General features: G+C 46.5%; 3 protein-coding genes across 4 annotated transcripts in view; 1 reads left to right on the top strand and 2 right to left on the bottom strand.

The window, feature by feature from the left end:
• Window positions 1-15,299, bottom strand: part of NDUFS5 (NADH:ubiquinone oxidoreductase subunit S5) — a 187,902-nt gene extending 172,603 nt beyond the window's left edge. The window contains exon 1 of the mRNA XM_060258472.1: window positions 15,291-15,299. The gene's annotated coding sequence lies outside the window, so the exon portion shown is untranslated. The remainder of the gene's footprint in view (window positions 1-15,290) is intronic.
• The window catches only part of HPCA (hippocalcin), a 39,932-nt gene that overhangs the window by 6,723 nt on the left and 5,961 nt on the right, over window positions 1-27,248 (bottom strand). The window contains exon 2 of the mRNA XM_060258468.1: window positions 6,792-7,189. Coding sequence (XP_060114451.1) covers window positions 6,792-7,169 — 378 coding nt within the window. The 5' untranslated portion in view covers window positions 7,170-7,189. The remainder of the gene's footprint in view (window positions 1-6,791; window positions 7,190-27,248) is intronic.
• The window catches only part of YARS1 (tyrosyl-tRNA synthetase 1), a 196,746-nt gene continuing 179,241 nt past the window's right edge, over window positions 9,744-27,248 (top strand). For both annotated transcript variants that reach the window (XM_060258456.1, XM_060258455.1), the window contains exon 1: window positions 9,744-9,749. The gene's annotated coding sequence lies outside the window, so the exon portion shown is untranslated. The remainder of the gene's footprint in view (window positions 9,750-27,248) is intronic.

Here is a 27,248-nt window from a genome sequence, read left to right as displayed (position 1 = left end):
CTCGAAGATCTGCTAACAAAGATTTAGGTTTGGACCCCAGAAGGCGAGCGCCATGCCTCACCATATACAAATTGCAGCAGCAGAGAAGCAAACTGGGAGGTGTTGGCCCCTTCTGCCCTCTCTTGTTCTCTGCTTCAGCTCACCCTCCGCAGCTTCGCTGCTTGAGCACAGCTTTGTCTCCATGCCTGACTCTCTCCATGCAGAGGACTGGGCATCCACTTTTGGATAGCAATGTTATTCTTGTATGTGATCCCAGAGGCTTTAGCAAATGTTAATCAAGGAAAGGTTAATGGGCTTCAGCCCTGCTGGTCTCTGCAGACAGCTTCAGGCCAGTCTGGGTCAGGCAACTTCTGTGACATTTCGTTGCCCAACAGGCTGCGTGACCTGGGAGGCATCTACTTCCCAAGATCCCTCGCAGCGCTGAGAAAACATAACAGAATTATTCGGGAAGGCACTTTTAAAAAGGAAACAGGACTGTAGGCCATGCCACTGTCTATGGAATATATTATCTGTTTATTGTATTATTATCTAGCTCTTACTGCATTGTTTTCAACTTTTGTCATGCCATTTTCTGCACTGTTAAGACACATCACGGATGATACTCTTTTTTGTATTGCTTCTAATTTTTAACCCTAGTCCTATTGCATTCCCGTTTTAGCTGCCTCACCCTATTTAACTGCGCTGTTTAGCACCATGCAATCCACCCTGAGTCTCAGTCAGAACTGTGGGCTATAAATAAAGTAAAGAGTTAATAACTAAGGGATGCCCTGGTTAACTCTAATTCTGAATGGATAGCACACCTTGTCATTTCAAGCAGTGAGGGCAGAACACTTGCCCAAAAGTCAGCCTCCACGCTGGCAAAGACTTTAGCCTGCTGCTTCAAGTGGTGGGCTACAGGGTGTCTCTCTACAGTACACACATATATTGCCTTCCACTGGAATCAGACAATTGGCCCCACCAAGGTCACTCTTGTCTACTCAGACTGGCAGTGGCTCTCCAGGGTCTTTCTCATCACCTACTTGCCTGGCCCTTTTTTTAAGCTGGAGATGCCGAGGATTGAACATGGGGCCTTCTGCATGTAAAACAGGTGCTCTGCCACTAACCCACAGCCCCTCCAAATAGATTAACGTGAACACAAGTACAGAAGAGCAGGGTTCCAGTTCCATAAGAACTTGCACAGATGAAGAACAAATTTAATGTGTGTGCCCACAGGAGTGTGTGTGTTTATGCAGAAAGAAAGAAGTGGCTGAGGAAAGGTCCCTTCTTTACAAACCCCCTCCAAGGCATACCATTTTTGCCATGTAACACTTAGCTCTGACCTGATTAACAAGATATTAAACAAAATAAATGAAAAATGGCAAGGGAAGAAAACAAGTCTAGCTCCTGTCTCAATTACTGACCATTTTTCACATAGACTATCTGTCCTGAATTCAGTGCTTTCAGGGTGTGATTTCCCCCCCTGCTTCCCCACAGCACAGTAGTGCATTTGCAAACACCTGGGCATTCCCCCCACTTTTCTCTGATCTTTCTCAAACCTGGTTTCCTCCTATGTTTTGGGAAAGATCACAGTCAAGTCTAGATGGCTGCTGTGTGTGGGGGGGGGGGGGGAATCTGGCGGCCATTCTGCCTGACCCTGTCCCTGCAGCAACCATTTTCTCCCCCTGCAAGGAGGAGGCTTTTGTTTAAAAATCAGCAGTGGTACATTGTTACATCAACATGCCATTGTAACAAAAGAGATGGCAGGCTCTCTAAATTTCCAGCTTTTTTAAAAAAGCAAGTCCCTTGTAGAGATACAAGGAAAAAGGTATATCTTCACAAAGGAAAACACTAGAGATTTACATTAAAAAAAAAAAAAAGCTAAGGACTCAGCCTGCTATACCTATCATTACAACAATATATTGATATAATGATACTCCAGTGCTGATTTTAAAAACAATGGATTGCAAAAACTCTGGTAACACAGGGGAGGGGAATGGCTACTTCCAGGCAGTGTGGGCAGGGAAACCTACTATGAGGAAGCTCTGTTGTTGCTGCGCTTAAGAACATAAGAGAAGCCATGTTGGATCAGGCCAATGGCCCATCCAGTCCAACACTCTGTGTCACACAGTGGCCAATATATGTGGGTGTGTATACATACATACACACACATATATATATATACACACTGTGGCTAATAGCCACTGATGGACCTCTGCTCCTTATTTTTATCCCTCTTAAAGCTGGCTATGCTTGTAGCTGCCACCACCTCCTGTGGCAGTGAATTCCAAATGTTAATCACCCTTTGGGTGAAGAAGTACTTCCTTTTATCCGTTTTAACCTGACTGCTCAGAATTTCATTGAATGCCCACGAGTTCTTGTATTGTGAGAAAGGGAGAAAAGTACTTCTTTCTCTACTTTCTCCATCTGATGCATAATCTTGTAAACCTCTGTCATGTCACCCCGCAGTTGACGTTTCTCCAAGCTAAAGAGCCCCAAACGTTTTAACCTTTCTTCATAAGGAAAGTGTTCCAAACCTTTAATCATTCTAGCTGCCCTTTTCTGGACTTTTCAAATGCTATAATATCCTTTTTGAGGTGCGGTGACCAGAAATGTACACAGTATTCCAAATGAGACCGCACCATTGATTTATACAGGGGCATTAAGATACTGGCTGATTTGTTTTCAATTCCCTTCTTAATCATTCCCAGCATGGTGCTGACCTTTTTTATTGCAATCACACACTGTCTTGACATTTTCAGTGAGTTATCTACCACGACCCCAAGATCTCTCTCTTGGTCAGTCTCTGCCAGTTCACAACCCATCAACTTGCATTTGTAGCTGGGATTCTTGGCTCCAATATGCATTAATTTGCACTTGGCCACACTGAACCTCATCTGCCACGTTGACGCCCACTCACCCAGCCTCAACAGATCCCTTTGGAGTGCCTCACAATCCTCTCTGGTTCTTACCACCCTGAACAATTCAGTGTCATCCGCAAACTTGGCCACTTCACTTCTTACTCCCAACTCCAGATCATTAATGAACAAGTTAAAGAGCATGGGACCCAGTACTGAGCCCTGTGGCACCCCACTGCTTACTGTCCACCACTGCGAAGACTGCCCATTTATACTCACTCTCTGCTTCCTATTAATTAGCCAGTTTTTGATCCACAAGAGGACCTGTCCTTTTACTTCATGACTCTCGAGCTTACTAAGGAGCCTTTGATGAGGAACTTTATCAAAAGCTTTCTGGAAGTCAAGGTAAACAACATCTGTTGGATCCCCTTTGTCCACATGTTTGTTCACCCTCTCAAAGAACTGTAACAAGTTAGTGAGGCAAGATCTTCCCTTACAGAAACCATGCTGAGAACCCATGCTTTATCTGCAGCCACACCTACATGGGAGAAACTAAAAAATCCCCATGCAGAAACTAGCTCACTGCATGCCGATTGCGAAGACCCATTTTCTCTCAGTCTCCAGTTTTCCACCTACAAAATAAGAATAACCACCCTAAGAGGCCTTGCAGAGCTGCTGCAAAGACCTGCAAACTAAAAAATGTTTACAAATCTAAGACTACAGAGAGAATTCTTCCCCCTTCCACCAATGCACCACACTTCCTTTAGAGATCTGACAGTTTAAGGCCCAATTTTCCTCCAAAATAATTTAATAGGGATTTCATTTTTTACTTGCAGACACTAGCAGTATTAAAGATTCATGTTTCATTTTACCTCATTGTGATAGAGAAATGGAATATCCACAGAGCAGCTGTTCTTTCCCTCCACCCCCTGCTGTGTGAGAAGAAAAGCTGCAACCTGATGCAGCCAGTGGGCGTCTGGGTTTCCTGCCACAGGGGGGATCCCAGGGAGTCAATCAGCTCACACTCTGGACCTCTGCTAATCTGCTTCTCTTGCCAGCCAGATCCCCATGAAAACCAGCTCTGCTCCTACAGGCATCTGCAGTGCCACTGCTGGAGAGCATCTGAGCAACAAAGGAGACTTGTATGCACAGGTAGGTGGAAAAGAAGCAGAAAGAGGAGAGAAGTCTTCCCCGCTATACCTAGAAAAGGGCTGTTTAAAGCCAAGGAAGGGATGTGCCAAACCCACCCTTGGCGCCCTCTGGAAAAAAAATCCATTCCTAACTAGGGTTGCCAACAGCCTGGAGGAAAAATGTTCCACTTCTTTGATGGTGGAAAGTGCCAGGCGGTTACTGCCAAGATATGGCAACTCTGTAGGGTTTTCAAGTCAAAAGACATTCAGAGGAGGTTTTCTATTGCCTGCCTCTGCGTAGCAACCCTGGTGGTGTCCCATCCAAGCACTAACCAGGACTGACTCTGCTTAGCTTTTGAGATCATACAGGTCAGGACCCTGCTCCTTTAACAGAGGCTTCATATGTGGAAATAGGTTGCTGAAGCTTTCCAAAGGCATAGTGGTAAACAGTGTTCCCTCTAAGCTGAGTTAGCGTGAGCTAGCTCACAGATTTTTAGCCTGGAGCTCACACATTTTTGTCTTAGCTCAAGAAGGATGACCCCAGAGCACAATAATTTCTGCTGTAGCTCACAGCTTTAATGCCAGTAGCTCACAAAGTAGAATTTTTGCTCACAAGACTTTGCAGCTTAGAGGGAACACTGGTGGTAAATACCCCATTAAGCCTCTCTTAAATGAACAGGACATTTTTTTCTCCAGGATGCTGGCAAACCTACTCTTAACTCCAGCACAGTCCAGAAACACAATGAATGGCTGCTTCTAAATGGCAGATGCAAGATTACTTACCCCTTAAAGAGTGGATTTCCTCACTCCTTAATTAGGTCTACCAGTTTTAATAGGTTTAAATCAGCAGATGACCTAACTCCAGATTTGGTTGATTAATCAAGAAAAGCCAGTTTTAGTCATAGAGGGGCAAATGAAATGGGTGGGAACCTGGCGTTAAAGGCACCCAAATTTTGTTATTTATTTTGAGGCTACTGAAGTTCCAGTGCATTTCCAAAAGAAAACAACAAAGGTGCATTTTCCTGGTGGTGTGGCAGGCTTTGCTTTTTAAAAATTAAATATCTAAAGATGTTGTTCAAAAAGGCAGAAGATTCTTCAATTTAAAATTCTCCACGCTGGCTCATATGTCAATATATAAATTGGGCCAAACTGTTCATGGTGTTTACAGACCTGTGTTCTTCAACAGACCTTTAAGATACAGGCCGGAAAAGGAACACAATTTCAAGCACAATAAGGGTACCAGGCAACCAGCAGGAGAGCTGGGAGCAAGGACATTGGGGGGGGGGGGGCGGGGGGATGGAAACCCTGAAGTGAAAGTAGGTAGTTCTAGGAATTGCTGGAAACACTATGGTTTTATCACACAGCTACCCACCATATTTTATGGAGTTTCCCTGGAAGTCACATCAGTATGCCCTTTTCTCTTTTGATTTTCCCCTGTTGCTGCTTGGCAGGCAACAGGAGCCTGGATGAGATATCCCCTGCCTGGACTAGTTGAATGGTATCCCTAGCTGAACAATAAAGATTTTTGCCAGCTGGGCTAGGGGAAAGAGACAGATGGGGGACAGCTCTTGCCCATTCCCTTGACCCTCTATCTCACAAGCCTCACAACCTTTCCTTTGGAGGAAAGGAAAGAAGAAGTCAACTTGGAAGCATTTTATCTCCCCCAGGTAGGCAGTGAGGGATGTCTCTGGAAGAATGGGGGTCTCCAGCCCTCTATGTCTATTCCTTTTAGTGGAGGTTCCTTCCTTTTATACCAGACTAAAAATCAGTGCCAGCCCAGACTATCTAAAGGGGTTGTTCCAATTGTTTATCCCACAGTTTCATTTATCTGCAAACCAGGTGAGAGAAGATGGAGTCTCTGACGTCTCCCACCATCCTTCATGTGTGACAACCTAATCTGTTCCAGTCCATTACACAGATACCCATGACAGCAATATTTGTGATGTAATTCACACCAGGTTTCTCTCTGCCCTCCAAGTCCTCCTTTCCACCCCATCCTCATTTGTAATTTTTTTTTATAAAATGGTGGAAAATGACTTCCTCTTCACAGCACCTGAAGAAGTGAGCTCTGGCTCATAAAAGCTCATGCTGGCACAAATGTTAAGTCTTTATGGTGCAACTAGGCTTCTGTTGATTTATCTAGAGGGAAACTTCACAGCATTTGAAAGGGATGCTTCTTGGGCTGAATGGGGAGGATCTGTACTATTCATTCATTCTCCCTCTCCAAACTAATTTTGGGAGGACTTTCCCTCTTTGACAAATATTCCTGGACAAACTTTGGTTCAGAACAAAGATTTTCTGTGGGTATATGAAATTTATAAAATTATGCATAGGGTCAAAAAAGTGGATAGAGAAAATGTTTTCTCTTTCCATCATGCTAGAATTTGGATTCATCCAATGAAACTGATGGACATTAGATTTAGGACTTATTCAATCAGCAACTAATTAAATCATGAAATTCATTGCCTGTGGATGTAAGTGATGGCCATGATAGACTGATGTGTAAAAGATCCATCAATGGCTTCTGGATGTGATGACTAAAGAGAAGCTCCTTTAACAAATTTTGTTCTAGCATAAGCTTTTGAGAAACACAGCTCTCTTCGTCAGATACATCTGATGAAGAGAGCTGTGCTTCTTGAAAGTTTATGTTACAAAAAAAATCGTTAGTCTTAAAGGTACTTCTGAACTCTTTACTATTTTGCAGCAACAGACTAACACAGCTAACTCCTCTGGGTCTACATCCCTGTATGGAGCTACATCCCTGTGAATACCCTTTTTTACACAGCGGCTCTGTATACTCTTCAGAAAAACCCACCACCACCCTTACCTGCACAATTTCCAGCATCTCTTCCCTGCTGATATAGCCGTTTCCATCCAGATCGTACATGCTGAAGGCCCACATCAACTTCTGCTCCAGCTTCCCCCGCGAAGTGACGCTCAGGGCAATGATGAACTCTCGGAAGTCAATGGTGCCATCGCCGTTGGTGTCAAAGGTGCGGAAGACATGTTCGGCGAACTTGGAGGCATCACCGTAAGGGAAGAAATTGGCATAGATCTTCTTGAACTCCTCTACGTTGAGTATGCCGGTGGGACAGTCCTTGAGGAAGCCCTTGTACCACTCTTGAAGCTCCAGGTCAGAGAATTCTGTGTTCTCCCGGAGATCTTGGAGCATCTCTGGACGCAGCTTGCTATTCTGCTTCCCCATGGCTGAGCCAGAATCTTACACTGAAACATAGGGAAGCAAGGAGAGGTCAGAGTGGAATAAATGTCAATGGACAAATCCACATTCCATTTTCAGCAAATGCAGAAGGCTCCTTCAGTATGTATTTTTGTATTTACCACTTTCCCATGCAAGCAAAACCAAACCAAAACCAAAACATTTTATCCAATCAAACTGGACTTCCAGACCATCATGAATGCTGGAAACATGCTCTTAAAAACACAAGCTTTGAATGCCAGGAATTCAAATTCAGATTCTGTGACTTCAGCTTATGCTGACCACAAGAAGCCTTGGAAATAATTTACTGGCAGAAATCATTATGAACTGATTAAGTAAATATTACTGGTTGAATGTCGTTCATCCTAGGAGATGGTTATGCTTCTTCAAACCCATGTAGCCAAGTCAAGAGCATTCCTAGCTCTAACAGCATGTGACAGAGCTTTTAAAAACACTGATTATCTCTCAGGAAGCAGGGCTTTAGCCATAGCATGCCGCAAAACAGACTTAAATAAAGTAGCAGCTGCCCCACCAATCTTATATGTATGGAACATTCCTTTAAATATTAATTCCGAGGCATTTTGGTGCTGCTCAAAGCACTTTGGCACTGGGGTAGGGCAGGGTAAGAGAGAGCCTCCACCTGTGGTAGAAACCTTCCTTGTCCCTGCTGAACTGACTCCTCCCTCTTCTGCCCAAATTGGTAGGCAGAAGGACTGCCAGAGATAGGGTTGCCAAGTCCAATTCAAGAAAAATCTGGGGACTTTGGGGGCGGAGCCAGGAGACTTTGGGGGTGGAGCCAGGAGACATTGGGGTGGAGCCAGGAACAAGGGTATGACAAGCATAATTGAACTCCAAGGGAGTTCTGGCCATCACATTTAAAGGGACAGCACACCTTTTTAAATGCCTTTCTTCCATAGAAAATAATGAAGGATAGGGGCACCATCTTTTGGGGCTCATAGAATTGGACCCTCTGGTCCAATCGTTTTGAAACTTCGGGGGTATTTTGGGGAGAGGCACTAGATGCTATACTAAAAATTTGGTGCCTCTACCTCAAAAAATAGCCCCCTCAGAGCCCCCAATACCCGCAGATCAATTCCCCATTATTCCCTATGGGAATCGTTCTCCATAGGGAATAATAGATTGCCCAGTAGACATTTTGCTCCCCCCCCTTGCTTTCTAAAGCAAAACACTCCCTCTCTTCATGGGGGCTGGAATGACAATCACAGGTCTAGGCTGTCCCAGGAAGGCAGCTGAGGCAAGGGACATAGCAGTGGCAAGGGACCTGAGAGCATCCTTATCCCCCCAGCTCCAAATGGAAGGTAAAGCCCAGGCATTTCACACACACACCAGCATGGATGCAGATGGCTCCACTCTCACCCAATCAAGCTGCCTAGTGGCAGCAAACTGAGATCATCCTTCCCCCCTCCCTTCTCAAATGAGAGGCAAAAAGAAAGGAAAGGTCCCCTGTGCAAGCACCAGTCATTTCCGACTCTAGAGTGACGTTGCTTTAACAAGGTTTTTCTTTTTACGGGGTGGTTTGCCATTGCCTTCCCCAGAGAGGCGAAAGCCAGGACATTTGTCCCCCCTCCTCCACCCTGCGAGCGTGGATTAAGAGGGCAAGGCAGCAGCCTGAGAGCATCCTTCCTCCCCCACCCTCAAACAGGTGAAGCCAGGGCATTTAGCGTGCCCCCGGCCCTCCCCCGCCGCCGATCATTGATCCGCCCCAGGAGGCAAAGCCAGTTAAAAAAATTTTTAAAGAGCCAGAGAGAGCTTGAATGCAGACGGCTCCACTTTCCCCCAAGTAAACTGGGCGACTGCAGCAGCCTAAGAGCATTCCCCCCCAGTCCTGAATGGGAGGCAAAGTCAATTTAAAAAGAAAAAAAGAAAAGCCCGGAGAGCAAGCTGGCAGCCCCGACCAGAATGAAGCAAAGGCTGGCCCACACACACACAACCAACACCCCTTCCAGAAAGCACATAGCTGTTGAACTACTGGGAGGGGGCCAGAGCCCACAGCCCTCACCCCCCAGAGTATTTTAATCCTTGCTGAGTGCAGGCTTCCCTCAACCCCCCCCCCCCCGCCTCCCCCCAAGCAAATGGACATTTAAACCCCGAGTCGCCAAACCTGCCCAGCAGCCGCAAGAGCCTGCCGCCGCCCTCAACCCACACCCCCCAGGGAGGGCGGGAAAAGGGGGTTGCAAAGCTCGGCCCTGTTGCAAGGAGGAGGAGGCGCGTTTGGCTGAGAAATAAACTCGCCTGCTGTTCAGCACCTTTTTTATTTCAGGGGTCTCTCCCGCAGTGGGCTTTTGCGAATGCCCCTTTCGGTGTTCGCAAGGGAGAGGGGGAGGCTTTAAAGAGAGAAATTTTCCAGGAGTTCAGCTAAAGTTAAAATAAAAGTGAGTAACATGAAACTCGATCCCAGAGCAGAGTGGAAAGCCTGTGTTGGCTCTCGGTGTGTGTGAGCTGCCCCTAACACAGGGAAGGCCCCACAGCAAGAGCGGCCCATAAAACTCAGGGCTTCAGTGGGCTCCCCTCCCTTCACCGGCCAGCTGACTCGGGGCGGGAAGCAGCCTGAGAAAACGGAAGAGCTCTGGCTGCTGCGATCGGGGCTGGGTGCGAAGGGCTGCCGTTCGCCTCCTCCCCTCCCCCCGCTTTCCCTTTTATGGCCAGCGGGGGGAGGAGGCTCCAAATCGGGGGTCTCCAGGCCTACCGGGGGATTTGGGACCCCTAGCCAGAGAACACCCTGGCAACCAGAGATAGGCACGTAGGCATCAACTGGGGAATGAAGAGAGAGCGAAGGGAAGCGAGGGTGGTCAACCCCTCCCTCTCAGGATCCTTTCAGTAAGGAGGGGACCTGTGCCACAGCATGGAAACACCCCCCCAGCTTATTTTGCCTCAGCAGCACTGAGGTTCCTGTGTTCCAGGGACTGCTGCTCAGAACCTCTCATTTGAGGAAACTGTGGCTTATTTTGCATGTTAGCTCTTTGGGGAATAACACCTTCCCACTCTCCTGTGTGTGTCTGCACACCCACTGAGCCAAACAGCAGCCCAGCTAGACTATCCCCTCTAGCTCACCGAAGCTTATTCCCTCCCATCTATGGTGTGGGTACAGCAATCTGTTCCACTCGTGCATGCTTCACGGGACCAAAATATGGCTGCTGGGTCACTCTCTATGCAGAATGTGTGGCAAAGCTTCTGGAGACCCCAGGAAGGGTTTTTCTACCACCCCAGGAGATGTTGTGTGATGTAGCAGAGGACTGGTGGTCATTGCAATGCCACACAAAGAAGAAGAAGAATTGCAGATTTATACCCCCCCTTCTCTCTGAATCAGAGACTCAGAGCAGCTTACAATCTCCTTTATCTTCCTCCCCCACAACAGACATCCTGTGAGGTGGGTGGGGCTGAGAGGGCTCTAACAGCAGCTGCCCTTTCAAGGACAGCTCTGAGATAGCTATGGCTAACCCAAGGCCATTCCAGCAGCTGAAGAAGAAGAAGAAGAAGATATTGGATTTATATCCCGCCCTCCACTCCGAAGAGTCTCAGAGTGGCTCACAATCTCCTTTACCTTCCTCCCCCACAACAGACACCCTGTGAGGTGGGTGGGGCTGGAGAGGGCTCTCACAGCAGCTGCCCTTTCAAGGACAACCTCTGCCAGAGCTATGGCTGACCCAAGGCCATTTCAGCAGGTGCAAGTGGAGGAGTGGGGAATCAAACCCGGTTCTTCCAGATAAGAGTCCGCACACTTAACCACTACACCAAACTGGCTCTCCCAGCAATCTCCTTTATCTTCCTCCCCCACGACAGACATCCTGTGAGGTGGGTGGGGCTGAGAGGGCTCTAACAGCAGCTGCCCTTTCAAGGACAGCTCTGAGATAGCTATGGCTAACCCAAGGCCATTCCAGCAGCTGAAGAAGAAGAAGAAGAAGAAGAAGAAGAAGAAGAAGAAGAAGAAGAAGAAGAAGAAGAAGAAGAAGAAGAAGAAGAAGAAGATATTGGATTTATATCCCGCCCTCCACTCCGAAGAGTCTCAGAGCGGCTCACAATCTCCTTTACCTTCCTCCCCCACAACAGACACGCTGTGAGGTGGGTGGGGCTGGAGAGGGCTCTCACAGCAGCTGTCCTTTCAAGGACAACCTCTGCCAGAGCTATGGCTGACCCAAGGCCATTTCAGCAGGTGCAAGTGGAGGAGTGGGGAATCAAATCCAGTTCTCCCAGATAAGAGTCCGCACACTTAACCGCTATACCAAACTGGCACCAAAAGCCTTCTAAGCTGACCAGGCCTCCTTCAGGGACAAGGGCCATGCACAAAAGAGTCAACTGCCATTTCTGGAGACACAGCCCCTCCCCCCCGCCCATGAAGTGGGCCCAGGCCAGAAGAAGATGCCCATGTTTCTATGCCCCATCAAGAGCTATGGACCACCTATTCCAGGGGTGTCAAACATGTGGCCGGGCTCCTATCAGGCCCCTAAGCAACTGGCTGCCATCTGCTCCCTTCTCCCTTTCTCTTGCTTTCTTCTGCATAACAGTTTGCTTTGCAAGGCTTGCTCAATTGCACAGGAGCTACAGAACGAAGCCTCTGTTTTCTCCATTGGCTGAGGCTCCTCCTTTGGGGAGGAAGGGGGAGGCAGAGCTTGCTTTTCCAGGCTCTCTCAATTGCACAGCAGAGCTACTGAGCCAAGCCTTTCTATTGGCTGAGGCTCCTCCCTCTCCTGGTCACCTGGGGAAGAAAGGAAAGAGCCAAAGCTTCCTTTGCCCAGTTCCCTGGATCCCATGGGAGAAATACAAAGAAAGCACCTTAAGACTAACAAGTGCTAATGTTTTAAGCATGTTTTAAGTTTCTTTTAAAAAATCTTTAATTGTGTTTGTCTATGTCCTTTATAAAGTTTATATCTCTGCTATCTAATCTTAAATAGGAACACCATGGTCCAGCCCGACATCACCTGGCCCGACAAGGTCTCATTTATGTCGGATTCAGCCCTCTTAACAAAATGAGTTTGACACCCCTGATCTATGCCAATGTCGTTCCATTCCCCCTACCCTTTTCTTCCATCTTCCTGAAGAAGTTGATCTTTATACCCCACATTTTTCTACCCTATGGAGCCTCAGAGCAACTTACAATCACCTCCCCTTCCTCTCCCCACAGTAGTCACCTGGTGAGGTAGGTGGGGCTGAGGGATCTGTCGCTGGTGCAAGGTCACCCAGCAGGCTTCATGTGGAGGAGCGGGGACTCAAACCTGATTCCTGTCAAAAAGCTGGGTCCTTGGGTTAATTCAAACTAACATTCAGGTCCAGAACATGTGAGATGCAGAAATAATAATAATAATAATAAAAATAAAAATTTTTATTTATATCCCGCCCTCCCTGCCGAGGCAGGCTCAGGGTGGCTAACAAGACATGGTGTGTACCGTGATTATTATACAATTTATATGATAAAATACACTAAGAGAGCACCTCTGATAGTGAGCAAAGTGGTATTTCACACCCTATTGAATAACTCCAACAAGCTGCCTCTTATGCATCTTTGCGGGGGGGGGGGGGGGAGAAGGAAAGGCCTTTCTCTTCAGAAACCCACTGCAGCTCTTTCTTAAAATTTATACAGCCCTCAGAAGAAACAAGGCCTCTGCTCGGGAACAATAAGGAGCAATATATTCTCTCTAGTAACACAGCTTGTTCTCTCAGCTGTGGGGTTATCAACAGAAGATAAGAAAGAAAAATCTATACAAAAGTGAAATCTATTTACACCCCTGGTCAAAAAACCAGATCTCGAGCCCAAAGCTATCAGATGATTCTGTCTTTGGGGGAAGGGGGGGGGAAAGGCTTTCCGGAGCAGACTCATTTCCTCTCCTTCTCTTCCTCACAGCGGGCTGCTGTCCGTTTTTCAGACAAGCTCAGCTGCACAAGATGAATGGCAGCACAGATGCAATTAGGTCTGGCTGGTCCAAACGCTGGCCCAGAAAGAAGCATCACTGCTGGAAGGCTCTGGAAAAGGCCTGAAGGCTGGCTTTTAAAAAATGACAGTCTCTTTGAAATTCTGAAATGAGAAGAACCACAGTGCAGAGAAACCCATTTTGCTAATGGGCAGTGCCCATTCAGGACAGGTCCAACCCTGTGGCTTGCCTATGACTGCCAGTCACAAATGCTGCATGCACATTGGGCTGACAGCTGAGCCATGCCCCAACCAAGATTAGATCCATCACTGACTTTAAGAAAACTTATTTAATTACACTAGTTTTAATCAACCAAGATGATGCAAATTTGCACATGAGAAAAAAGAGTAGTTCTAAAGAAGAACAGCCGGTTCTTGGACTTAAACAGGTACCTGGTACACTTCCCAGTTTCCCCCAATTTAAAGAGGCATTCATCTCCAACTCTCTTACACAGGCAGGGATACCTCTTCTAAGATGCCGCCTTCCCCACCCATGTTTTTCAAATGCACATTTATGAAAAAGAATGTTCTCTCTTTATCTGCCCCACAAAATGGGGCACATTTTTGACAGGCCAATCAATCACTATGCTAAATGATGCAAGCCCCTATTATTGTGATGCTTTGCAGCAAAACCTCTTCATTCTTCTTTTTGCTTCTAATATTTATTAAGGACTCTCTGTCCACAGACACAGGCCTATGCAGTCAGTGACAGAGCAACAACAGTGATCGTAATAAAAAGTTAATTACAGTATAGTTGCTAAATATATTGGGAAATATAAAATAAACATATATTAAATTGCTTAAATAAAACCAGCAATAAAATAGGAATTAAACAACCAAATAAGAGCTTGGGAGTTCTACTGGAGCCTCCCTTGACAATGGAGGCCCAGATAGCAGCTACTGCCAAGTCCACCTTTTTTCATCTTAGACGGGCGAGGCAGCTGGCCCCCTTCCTGGAGCGCAGCGACCTGGCAACAGTGATCCATGCAACGGTCACCTCGAGGCTGGACTACTGTAATGCCCTCTACATGGGGGTGCCCCTGTACCGAACCCGGAAACTGCAGCTAGTGCAAAATGCAGCGGCCAGGCTGCTACTGGGACTGCCTCGGTGGGAACATGTGCAGTCTGGGCTGCGAGAGTTGCACTGGCTGCCAATTGTTTACCGGGTTCATTACAAGGTGCTGGTCATTACCTTTAAAGCCCTATATCATCAAGGACCTGCCTACCTTAGGGACCACCTCTCTCCATATGTTCCTCAGAGAGCACTGCGATCAAGCTCAAAAAACCTGCTTGAAATCCCTGGGTCAAAAGAAACTAAATTAAAAGCTACCAGAAAACAGGCGTTCTCTACAAAGGCTCCCCAATGGTGGAATCAATTGCCAGAAGAGGTGCGGGCCCTACAGGATCTTAACCAGTTCCGTAGGGCCTGCAAAACTGCCCTCTTCCAGCTAGCTTTTTAAGACAGAACTGATAAGATCAGGAATACCGAGCCATCCTATATGCCATCTGATTGTATTTTAACGTCTTACTGTTTTATTGGTTTTATTGTTAATTGTTTAATTATTAATTAAGTAATTATATTATTTATTGTTTATCTGTATCATGGTTTTACCATGTCGTGTTAGCCGCCCTGAGCCTGCCTAGGCGGGGAGGGCGGGGTATAAATAAAAGTTTATTATTATTATTATTATAAATCACCAGAAACAAGAATCTAACTTCTCAAATTTGCCAGCAAGTTCAGGGTTTGGTTTCTTTGAAAGGATTCAGAAATGGCTTATGATCCGCTTCCCAAGCCCCGTTTTCTGAGCTCCCACCTCCAGCAATGAGGCCAGTGGCAACCAGAAAGAGGGCTTTTTCAATGGGGTGCCTCTCCTTGGGAATATCCTCCCCCTTGAGACTTGCCTGGTACCATTCTTTAGGCACCAGTCCAAAACCTTTCTGTTCAGGCAGGCCTTTAATTGAGAAGTTTCATCTCTTTTTAAAAACTGTTTTCATAATTTGTTCCAGTCTGAGGATTGTTTTAGGAATATTATTATGGATCACTGAATGTTGTTCTATGAGCGTTTCTTTTTTTCTTACTGTGGCTGCTTTTTATTACTTGTTTTAATACAGATCTTTTTTGTGTTTATTTGCTCTTTTCACTGAAAACCCACCTTTCTCCCATATGGGGACTCAATGCAGCTGACATTGTTCTCCTCTCCTCCATTTTATCTGGCAGCAACCCTGTGAGGTAGGTTAGGTTGAGAGTATGTGACTCGCCCAGGGTCACCCAGCAAGCTTCCATAGCAGGAGTGCAGATTTGACCTTGGGTCTCCTGCTCCTAGTCTGATCCTCTAACCACTACACCACACTGGTTCTCCCATTTAATTAATTAATTAAAACATTTATTAGCCAGCTTTATTCCTTATGGAACTCAAGGTAGCTTACAGACTTATACAAAACACACAGGAAAAAAATATCCTTAAAACATCACATCAAAATTTAAAGCCACTATTTAGGATTGTTACAGAACTTAACCAAATGCAGTCCTAAATAAAACTGTCTCCAACTGCCTCCTAAAGAGCATAAGTGAGGGGCCCAGAAGCACCTCTCTGGGGAAGTTGTTCCATAATTGTGGGGCTGCCACTGAAAAGGCTGTCTCTTGTGTAGCCCCCTCCCACAAGCTTCTTTGATTGATGGGACAGTCAGGAGGGCACCTCTCTGAGATCTTAATTTTTGGTGAGGAGCACATGGGAGAAGATGGTCCTTCAGCTTAAAGGTAAAGATAAAGGTAGTCCCCTGTGCAAGCACCAGTCGTTTCCAACCGTTTCCAACTCTGGGGTGACATTGCATCACAATATTTTCTTGACAGACTTTTTACAGGGTAGTTTGCCATTGCCTTCCCCAGTCATCTACACTTTTCCCCCAGCAAGCTGGGGACTCATTTTACCGACTTCAGAAGGATGGAAGGCTGAGTCAACCTGGAGCTGGCTACCTGAACCCAGCTTTCACTGGGATGAAACTCAGGTCGTAAGCAGAGAGCTTGGACCGCAATACCGCAGCTTTATCACTCTGTGCCATGGGGCTCATCCTTCAGCTTACCTGGTCTTTAATTCCATGGAATGACAAAAATACCCTGCCCCCCTCATTGCCTACCTCACCCCACCAATAGTGCACAGAAGGAGTCACCTCACCTAACTTTGGAGTCACCTGCAGCAGCACATCTACACACCCCAGGCAGGGCACCCGTCTCCCTAAGGACAGGGCAGGCAACTTGCAGCTGTATCATTCCAGCCTCCTGGCAAGCACACAAACAGAAGCTTTGGCCAAAGGAGCTTTTGCTGCTAACAGATCAGGAAGAGCAAATCACTCTTTTCAGAACACTCACTCAGATGAACACCACTGCAGACCACAGACACCCAAATGCACTCCAGCACGGAGGAGTGCTTACAGGGTTGGACAAGGCTCTAGGAGACCTGAGTTCAGATCCTCACTCTGACCAGGGTTGCCAGTCCAACCTTGCTGCTGGCAGGGGAATCCTGGACCTGGTCCGGGAGTCTTCTGCTGCGCGCACTTTGTGTATGTGGCACAATGACATCAGAAGTGACATCACTGCATCGCTGACGTCACATGCAACACTCTATGTTTTGGGCAAAAACTCTTTTTGTTTTTGCTACAAAACCATAGAGTCTGCCCAAAACTCTGCCCAAAATCCAGAGTGTCATCATGATGAGGATGTCACATGGCAATGTCTCTGTTTTGGGGTGGGGTTTCCCTTGCCAGCCAGCTGGGGGCCAGCAGATGGGAACCCCAAAGACCAAGGGACCCTTGGCCAGATAGTGGGTCTGGCATCTCTAACTTTGCCATGAAAGCTTGTTGGGTGACCCTGGGCTCTCTCTCAGCCCCACCTATTACTTATTTATTAAAAGCCATTATTAACTGCCTTTCTCCCTTGAGGAACTCAAGGCAACTTACAATATAAATAAAGAATTATTTCAAAAACACAAACACAACAATAATAATAATTATAAAATCCAGTAAAAAGTTACAAGGTGGCAGTTGTGAGGAGAGAATGTAGAAGAGGAGAATGAGGCCCCCTTGGATAGAAAGTAGGGTTGCCAAGTCCAATTAAAGAAAAATCTGGGGACTTTGGGGGTGGAGCCAGGAGACTTTGGGGGTGGAGCCAGGAGACATTGGGGGTGGAGCCAAGAACAAGGATGTGACAAGCATAATTGAACTCCAAGGGAGTTCTGGCCATCACATTTAAAGGGACAGCACACCTTTTAAAATTCCTTTCTTCCATAGGAAATAATGAAGTATAGGGGCACCATCTTTTGGGGCTCATAGAATTGGGCCCTCTGGTCCAATCGTTTTGAAACTTGGGGGGTATTTTGGGGAGAGGCACTAGATGTTATACTAAAAATTTGGTGCCTCTACCTCAAAAAATAGCCCCCCCAGAGCCCCCAATACCAATGGATGAATTCCCTATTATTCCCTATGGGAATCGTTCTCCATAGGGAATAATAGAATGCCCAGTAGACATTTCCCTCCCCCCCCGCACGCTTTCTAAAAGGGGGGAGGGCCTCCAAACCAGGAAATCCCCTGCCCCCTCCCTCACACACACACACACACACACACACACACTTACCAGATCTTCTTCCGGAGAACTCTTGCTGTGAAAGTGAAAGCAAAAGAAAGGGCGGGGCTGTTCTCCCAAGCCCTTCCTGCTCCCGGCCCAGCCTTAAAGCGGCAGACATTTTACAAACGGCTCAGGAGCTCTATAATGAAGCCTACAGGTATGTTCTCCCCCCCCTCCACCCCCCACCCCCCGCTTCTCACTTCTTGAAGACCGGGAGATGAGGCTGCAAACCCAGGGGACTCCCGCCAGAGCGGGAGGGTTGGGAAGGCTAGTAGAAAAGCAGGATTTAAATACACAGGAACACACGAAGCTGCCTTATACCAAATCAGACCCTTGGTCCATCAAGGTCGAGCTTACGCAGACTGGCACCAGGTATCAAGCAATGTGAATCTTTCTTTTAATAATATAATGCTATTAGTATGATGCTAACTGAATGTATCTGTAAAGTTCCATGAATGTTACTAACCATGAATTAAGCTGGGCACATCAAAGCAGGAAATAGCCAGAGTGTAGTTCGCGCCTCTTTTACCTCTCTCGCTTTCACTAACAAATGCAGGAATTTACTCTTTGAAGATAAGCGCCTCCAAGGACAGGTTCTCAAGCCTGGTCCCAGGAAACGAAACCACAGGGGAGATAAGAAATGGCTGTGTGAAGATTCACACGTGAATACAGCATTGTTTAGAGAATGCAGCTTTGTTTAGGAAACCTTTGATGTGCCGCCTTTAAGTATGCCCTCCCCTGTTACTATGTATCAGTTCCAATACCTAGCTCAATAGAAGCATCTTGGATTATCAATAAATCATACTTTGTTTCAAATCAAGGACTGATTTCTTTGAGATCTAATTGCTTGACACCAGGTTCCTGGGGGTCTCATGCAAATGAAGCAAATAAAAGAGTACACAAACAAACAAGAGAAACTTCTACATAGCCCTGACATGGATAGTCCAGGCAAGCCCCATCTCATCAGGTCTCAGAAGCTAAGGAGGGTCGACTCTGGCAAGTACTTGGATGGGAGACCTCCCTAGAATACCGGGAGTTGGAAGGCAGGGGAAGGCTTTATTCAGCCACCTCCCTGAATAGCCTCCAGGCCCCCAGAAGGGGTCAGTCATCATAGGCTGACATGACTTCCAGGTTCTCTCTCTCTCACACACACACACTTAAAAAAATGTGCACCCCCCCCCCTTCTAAGTAGAAATGCAAGGACAATCAATGCTTATAGTGGAGCCTGGAGATCTCCCAGATTTAGAACAGATCTCCAGACTAAAGAGATCACTTCCTGAGAGGAAATGTTGGCTTCAGAGGCTGGACCCTGTGGTATCACACTCCATTAAGGTCCCTGTCCTCCCCAGGCTCCACCCCCAAATCTCCAGGAATTTCCCAACCTAGAGTTAGCAACCTGAACAATGCTAACATGGGGATGCAAATAAGCCTTGACATCTGATGGCTGCCAAGTTCCATCCACCATACATGGCTCTCCTATGAAGTTAATAAGTCTTTGTTAATAAGCAGCTGCCAGCAATATCTCTGCCTATAGGGTGGAGAGTCTGGCATGATAGACAAGTAACCAGCCACAAAGCTCTGTGGAATGCAATAGGGAGCACAGCTGCCCTTCTGGAAGCGCACCGAGTTCTCCACTCCAGCCACTGCTCCTGTTGGTCAAACAGAAACAACAAATCTCCCCTGAGAAGCCTTCGAACAGACTGGGAAAGTGTGCCAAATATGTGTGTCTTTTTAGCACTATTTTAAAACTGATTTTTCTGGGGCATTTTTACTATGGTTTGTTGGCCTTGTTAACCACTTTGGTAGCCCTGATTGGGTAGAACTGTTGCAAATCAACAAAATGATCTCTGAGGGGTGTGTGTGTGTGTGTGGGACCACCTTCCAGTCTGCTTTGGTTGGCAAGCGCTGTCAGGATTTGAACCTGGGCTCTCAAAGGGCATTGTTTTGCAAGGTGAGCAGCACTTCCTTTCAATTACATTGACTGCCTTAGACGACACTGTAGAATGAGCCTCTAAGATGCAGAAAATGTTTGCCAGTGAGATGAGCACGGGCTGGACAGGCAGGAGTCTAAAGCATGAGGGGTCTGTGGGAGAGACACATGACACCAGCTACAGGGTATGCGGTGTGTCCAATTCAGTGGGACTGGTGATGAATGGTAGACTCATGGACAACACCCCCCCCCCCCATATCAGTTCCAAAATGAGCCACTCCAAGTCCTGGGAAGGGGGGGGGTCAGTTTGCTGTCCCAGATGTTTGAGCTGCATGATCCATACACCAGAAACCCCCACAAGATGGGGTGCTGCCAGTCCTCAACATTATCTGTCACACTACTAGGAATCCCAGATTGAGATAAACACTTGGACCATCCATGCAATTAGGCAGGCCACGGTTCTCCTCAGCCCCTCTTTTCACACTGAGCACCTTCCTATTATTCACCTGAAGTTTTTGCTCTAAGGGAGTGGAATTCTGCAAACACAGGAACCCACATATCAGTGCCATCTTTGCACTGGCATGGAGGAAGGGTTAGGAGGAGAGATGGGCAGCCAGAGGAAACAGGATCCCTTCAAAGGATGGAGGCAGCTTATACCAAGCCTTTGTGCTCTTCTTGGCACATCTTGGAACCTGATATCTCTGGCATTCCCAAGAACATGCTGAAGGTGCAAAAAGGGTCAAGAAAACCACCACCACCACCTTTGGGACAGACACAGGGGAGGAAAACCCTACAGAGCTGTTAAAGGGCCTTTATTTTAAAATCTAAAGCTACTTTTCCATTCCTCTTTTCCCCTAACAGGCGGGGGAAATTATAGCTTGACCCACCCAGCGAGGCATGTAGGTGGAAATTTCCTGGAGGCTTTTCTTCTGCTTGTCATATTGCTGTGACTGCATTGAGGGTGTATTCTGAAGCTGCTCTTAATGGCACATGCATTTCCCTCCGCATGTTCCAACTGCATTTAAAGGCGATGCCGCTTGAAAGCTCAGCTCTAGTGGGGGAGGGCAAGAGATGCGCTCACAAAGGAGTTTCCCCTTCTACCTAACCAGAGGAGCATACAGTTGATTCCCATAGAGAATTAGTGACCAAACTACATTCACAGCCAAAGCAAACCCTGACTGATTGAGGGTCCATTGCTTCCCGGGCAACATTTCTTTCTCTGTGCAAACATCTTCCCTGCTGCAATCGCTTTCCCTAGCCACTGGAATGGGAGGAAGGGGCTGTGCTCAGAGAACCAGGAGGGGGCATCCCTGCCCTCAGCTCTGGGACCCTCAAGAGCCCAACTCAGACTGCCAGTCACCCTCCAGGGTCTTGGGCAGAGGTCTTTCACATCTCCTACAAACTGGTTCTTTTAACTGGAAATGCCAGAGGTCAAACCTGGGACTTTCTGCATGCCAAGCAGAGGCTCTTCCACTGAACCACTGCTTCCCAAATTTCTTTAGCCTCTTTAAAAATATCAGATAAGAAGGTATGGTATTCTTGTGTGTCAAGATTGGACGGGTTCTCCCAGAGAACATAAGAGAAGCCATGTTGGATCAGGCCAATGGCCCATCCAGTCCAACACTCTGTGTCACACAGTGGCAAAAAATTTTATATATACACACACACTGTGGCTAATAGCCACTGATGGACCTCTGCTCCATATTTTTATCTAAACCCCTCTTGAAGGTGGCTATGCTTGTAGCTGCCACCACCTCCTATGGCAGTGAATTCAACATGTTAATCACCCTTTGGGTGAAAAAGTACTTCCTTTTATCCGTTTTAACCTGTCTGCTCAGCAATTTCATCGAATGCCCATGAGTTCTTGTATTGTGAGAAAGGGAGAAAAGTACTTCTTTCTCTACTTTCTCCAAACCATGCATTATCTTGTAAACCTCTATCATGTCACCCCGCAGTCGACGTTTCTCCAAGCTAAAGAGCGTTTCAACCTTTCTTCATAGGGAAAGTGTTCCAGCCCTTTAATCATTCTAGTTGCCCTTTTCTGGACTTTCTCCAATGCTATAATATCCTTTTTGAGGTGCGGCGACCAGAACTGCACACAGTACTCCAAATGAGACCGCACCATCGATTTATACAGGGGCATTATGATACTGGCTGATTTGTTTTCAATTCCCTTCCTAATAATTCCCAGCATGGTGTTGGCCTTTTTTATTGCAAACGCACACTGTCTTGACATTTTCAGTGAGTTATCTACCACGACCCCAAGATCTCTCTCTTGGTCAGTCTCTGCCAGTTCACAACCCATCAACTTGTATTTGTAGCTGGGATTCTTGGCCCCAATGTGCATTACTTTGCACTTGGCCACATTGAACCGCATCTGACACGTTGACGCCCACTCACCCAGCCTCAACAGATCCCTTTGGAGTTCCTCACAATCCTCTCTGGTTCTCACCACCCTGAACAATTTAGTGTCATCCGCAAACTTGGCCACTTCACTGCTCACTCCCAACTCTAAATCATTTATGAACAAGTTAAAGAGCATGGGACCCAGTACTGAGCCCTGCGGCACCCCACTGCTTACTGTGAAGACTGCCCATTTATACTCACTCTCTGCTTCCTATTACTCAGCCAGTTTTTGCTCCACAAGAGGACCTGTCCTTTTACTCCATGACTCTCAAGCTTTCTAAGGAGCCTTTGATGAGGAACTTTATCAAAAGCTTTCTGGAAGTCAAGGTAAACAACATCTCTCGGGTCTCCTTTGTCCACATGTTTGTTCACCCCCTCAAAGAAATGTAACAGGTTAGTGAGGCAAGATCTTCCCTTACAGAACCCATGCTGAGTCTTCCTCAATAACCCGTGTTCATCAATGTGCATACTCATTCTGTCCTTGATAATGCTTTCTACCAACTTTCCCGGTATTGAAGTCAGACTGACTGGCCTGTAATTTCCCGAATCTCCTCTGGAACCCTTTTTAAAGATGGGGGTGACATTTGCTACCTTCCAGTCCTCAGGAACGGAGGCAGATTTCAATGAAAGATTACAGATTTTTGTTAGAAGATCCACAAGTTCAACTTTGAGTTCTTTCGGAACTCTCGGATGTATGCCATCCGGACCCAGTGACTTATTAGTTTTTAAGTTGTCTATTAGTTGTAGGACCTCCTCTTTTGTCACCTCAATCTGACTCAGGTCTTTCAACACCCTTTCCAAAATTAGTGGTTCTGGGGTGGTCAAAAAGTTCTCATCTTCCACAGTGAAGACGGAGGCAAAAAATTCATTCAGCTTCTCAGCCATTTCCCTATCCTCCTTCAGTAATCCTTTTACCCCATGGTCATCCAAGGGCCTCACTGCCTCCCTGGCTGGTTTCCTGAATTGCCCTGAGGAGCAATTCCATTCCCCCTCCCACCCAAGTTTGGCATCTCTTGAATTCTTTCCTGCAGTACCTATAGCAAGGGTGGCCAAAATGTTTAACACAAGAGCCATATAGAATAAACATCAGATGTTTGAGAGCCACAAGACATGAAAGTCAGATGTTTGAGAGCTCCAAGGAAGGGGAGGGAAAGAAAGGAGAAAGGGAAGAGAAAGGGAAGGCAGAATATAGTGGGACACAACAGAAGGGAAGGGGAGAGGAGGGGAGGGGAGGAAGGAAGGAAGGAAAATAGATGGGGAGGGAGGAGAGAGAGGTGGAAAGAAAGCAACTTTAACTTTAAATGCATTCTCCAAGCCACTGGCTGGCTTCTTGGAGAAGTGATTTAAAGAAAGAAATGCCTCTCCAAGCTGGACAATGGGGCAGTGGGGGCTTGAGAGCACACAATATGTGTGAAAGAGCCACAAGTGGCTCTGGAGCTGCAGTTTGGCCACCCCTGACCTATAGGATCAAGCTGGGCCTGGAAGAACAGGACAGAAGAAGGGAGGTAAAAGAAGTCAAAGGAAAGAAATACAGAAAGATACCAGGAAGCCAGAAAGGAAAGAGGAAAAGGCAATACCAGCAACAACTCTAGATGGGGTCTTATAAACAGAGGCAGCCACAGTTTGCCTGGGGGCAACTGGATCTTTGAGAGAAGACTTCCTATTGGGGTTAAAGAAAACACAAAAAGCCTTTAGTGGCTGGGCTGTGGCTTAGTGGAAAAGCCTCTGCTTGGCATATACAGGGTCCCAGGTTCAATCCCTGGCCAATCCAGTTAAAAGGACCAAGCAGCAGGTGATGTGAAACATCCGCTATCTGAGAACCTGGAGAGCCGCTGTCAATATGAGTAGACAAGACTGACCTTGATGGATCAATGGTCTGATTTAGCATAAGGCAGACACTTGTGTTCTTGTCGTCTTTTCAAGTAATCACTTCCAGTTAATTACGTACATTACATCTTCTAAATTTCTCTAACAGCATGAATGGCCTGCTCTGTCCGGAACACAACAGATTTTAAAACACTGATGAGCAATTCCAGTGAAGCCCAATTAAAATCTGGGGGTTTTTTGGCTAGAGGCTTGAAATTTGCACATTTCAAGTAAACTTCCTCATGGAAGAGAAAAAGTAATCCACCACTAATAAGTTCCAACCACTCTTGCAAGAAATCAATCCATACACCAAGCACAACAGTTCTTTTAGTTCTTTTTCTCCACTAATTGGCTGGCAAGCAACGTTGCAATGTCGGAGGATCTAAGATGTCCAGTACAAGTTTCCAGTTTTAGCACCACCGATAGAAATATTTATGAACATTTATAGACTTTGACACAAGCACTTTAATTGGAATACGTACTTTATTGCTATATGAATTTTCTATATATTGTATGCATTGTGATGAATTTGGATTAAGTGTAATATATTAGAATTTATATTAGTAATTCGGCCATTGCTTTTTTTCATTCTGTACTTACTTGGTACAAAGCCAGGATCTATTAATTTGTACAGCACCTGGCACACCTTTGACAGCAGGAACAGGAAAAGCTATGTCAGGCAGCACCCCCCAAAGCCTTTTCCAATGGAAGCCAGGCACCTAAATGCTTGCCTAAGGCACTAAAGACTTATCAGATTCTTGGCACAGGGTGGCAATGCGGGGAGGGGCTGGTAGTTCTCTGTCATGTTTTTCCTGTTCGTGCAACCATCTGCCTTATATAGGGTTTGACCAGCTAGCCCAATTTTCTCTTCTGTGACTGGCAACAGCTCTCTGGGGTCTCCAGCAGAGACGGGGGTCTTTTAGCCCATTACCTGAGATCCTCTTTACTGGTGATGCCGGGGAACAAAAGTGAGACCTTCCACATGCACCCCAAACAAAATATCAGAGATTCCACACCTCTGATAAGCCACCTCTCAACCACCTAACCTGGAACAAACCAAAGCATTTTAAGAGATGAACACCTACCACTATGGATGACCAACCTAAGCTGCAAAGCTGATAATCCATTTTCAAGCAGAGTTGTGTGAAACACACACACGGCATATTTCCAATGCGGTTCCTGTGCAAATTAAAACTGGCACCAGGGGCCATAGTTCAGTGGTAAAGCCTCTGCTTGGCATGCAGAGGGTCCCAGGTTTGATCCTCGGCATCTCTAGCTAAAAATATCAGCTAGTAGGTGATGTGGAAGACCTCTGCCTGAGATCTTGGAGGACCGCTGCTAGTCTGAGTAGATCACACTGACCTTGATGGACCAGTGTTCTGTTCAGTATAGGACAACTTTCTGTGTGTTCATATGTGTGAGTCCCAGAACAAAAGGAGTTCCCATTCCATCCTAGCAAACTACCCACCTCCTGGTCCTATAAGCATCCATCCTAATCATCCCAAAGCATTCAGTTCAAACCAGATGAAGGAAAGGACTTCTTCACACAACTCATACTTGAGTTATGTGACTCCCTGCATAACTCAAGTCTGAGTTGTGGTGTAGTGGTCAGAGTGTTGGAGAAGGATTTGGGTAACCCAGATTCAAGTCCAAGGGCTGTCAGGGAAGTTTACTGGGTGACTTTGAGCCAGTCCCAGGCTCAGCTTAACCAGCCTCACAGGGTTGTTGTGATAACATGGTGAAGCAGACAATGATGTAAGCTGCTCTGGGTACCCATTGGTGAGAAAGACGGGAAGAAATGAAATTTAAAAAAATAAAGATATGGTGATAGTCATCAGCTTAGATGTCATGAAAAGGGATGAGACAAAATCACAAAGGAATAGGTCTATCAGTTACTAAATAGATCTATCAATGACTGGAGAACCAGTTTGGTGTAGTGGTTAAGTGTGCTGACTCTTATCTGGGAGAACCATGTTTGATTCCCCACTCCTCCACTTACAGTTGCTAGAATGGCCTTGGGTTAGTCATAGCTCTTGCAAGAGTTGGCCTTGAAAGGGCAGCTGCTGTGAGAGTCCTCTCACCTCACAGGGTGTCTGTTGTGGGGGGAGAAGACACAGGCAATTGTAAGCCGGTCTGAGTCTCTGATTCAGAGAGAAGGGCGGGGTGTAAATCTGCAGTCTTCTTCTTCTTCTTCTAAATCATGTTAACTAAGTAGAACCTCCATGTCCAGAGACAGTACACCTTTGACTACTAAATACTGGGAAGAAACTATAGAGGGCATACCTTGCTTGTAAGGGCTTCCCTGTGTCATCTAACCAATCACTCTTGGGAGACAGGATATGAGAGTAGATGGGCCCTATGTGAGATGCCAAAGAACTTTACAGAACTCTAGAAGTAGACTAAACTCATAATTCATTTCTCATTTCAGGTGGATTGTCTCTAAACACAAGAAGTGCCACTGAGATGCTGAATAATATTAATCCAATGCCATTATCTGCCTGCCAAAGCTGACATCCTTTCCTACCCACCTCAAGCAATTCTTCAGACGGGAAGATTGCCTTGGAAATGCCAAGGATATTCAGAGACGTGAACTGATTGATTGTTTCAGTGCATGAAATCCTCCACAGACTGCCTTATAACTAACTCTAAGCTTCTCAAAATGGGGAGTATGTTTGGCTTCCGCTGGGCAGAGGAAGCCAGGGACCTACGCTGACCACAGGGGGGCAGCAGGACTCCCAGAGATTGGGATCAAACTAGACATGGCGGAAAGGGGAAATCTACGTGTGTTTATTATTCACAGAGCAATCTGTTTTTAAAAAGAGCATGCAAGCAAAGGCATCTAAACCCTGCCTCTTTCCCCAACTTCCCACGCTGCCAGCAACAGCCCAAGACCATTCAGAGTGGAGTGGTCCCTGCCACCAGCACCCTTGAGGCTTGGATCATTCCTGGCTGCCAACTGCCTTTTGGGAGCCTTCCCGGCCACCTAAAGGGACCATCTGCCTGTCTGCTGTTCTCCAATGCTTCAGGCACTTTTCTTCCAGGGCTTCTCTGCTCTGGTATTGGAACCAGACTTGCAGAGCAGCCCAAAAGGAGGCACAGAAGGGAGCAGTGTTTAGTGCCCCCTGTTAGCACATTCTCATTTGAGTTAAAAAGAAACCCCAGAGGGGAAGTGAGGAGTACCAATAGGGGGGAAACACAAAAGGAGAAAGCCCCCAAATAGATTTTAATGTGGCTCTTACATACTTTCATCCTAACCTGGACGGCTCAGGCTAGTCCAAACTCATCAGCTCTTGGAAGCTAAGCAGGGTTGGCCCTGGCTAATAC

Source organism: Heteronotia binoei, chromosome 17 (assembly GCF_032191835.1).
Source record: "Heteronotia binoei isolate CCM8104 ecotype False Entrance Well chromosome 17, APGP_CSIRO_Hbin_v1, whole genome shotgun sequence".
In the NCBI taxonomy this organism is placed as follows: Eukaryota; Metazoa; Chordata; class Lepidosauria; order Squamata; family Gekkonidae; genus Heteronotia; species Heteronotia binoei.
Note: the sequence above shows the minus strand (reverse complement) of the source record. Positions and strands in the feature narration are given on the sequence as shown.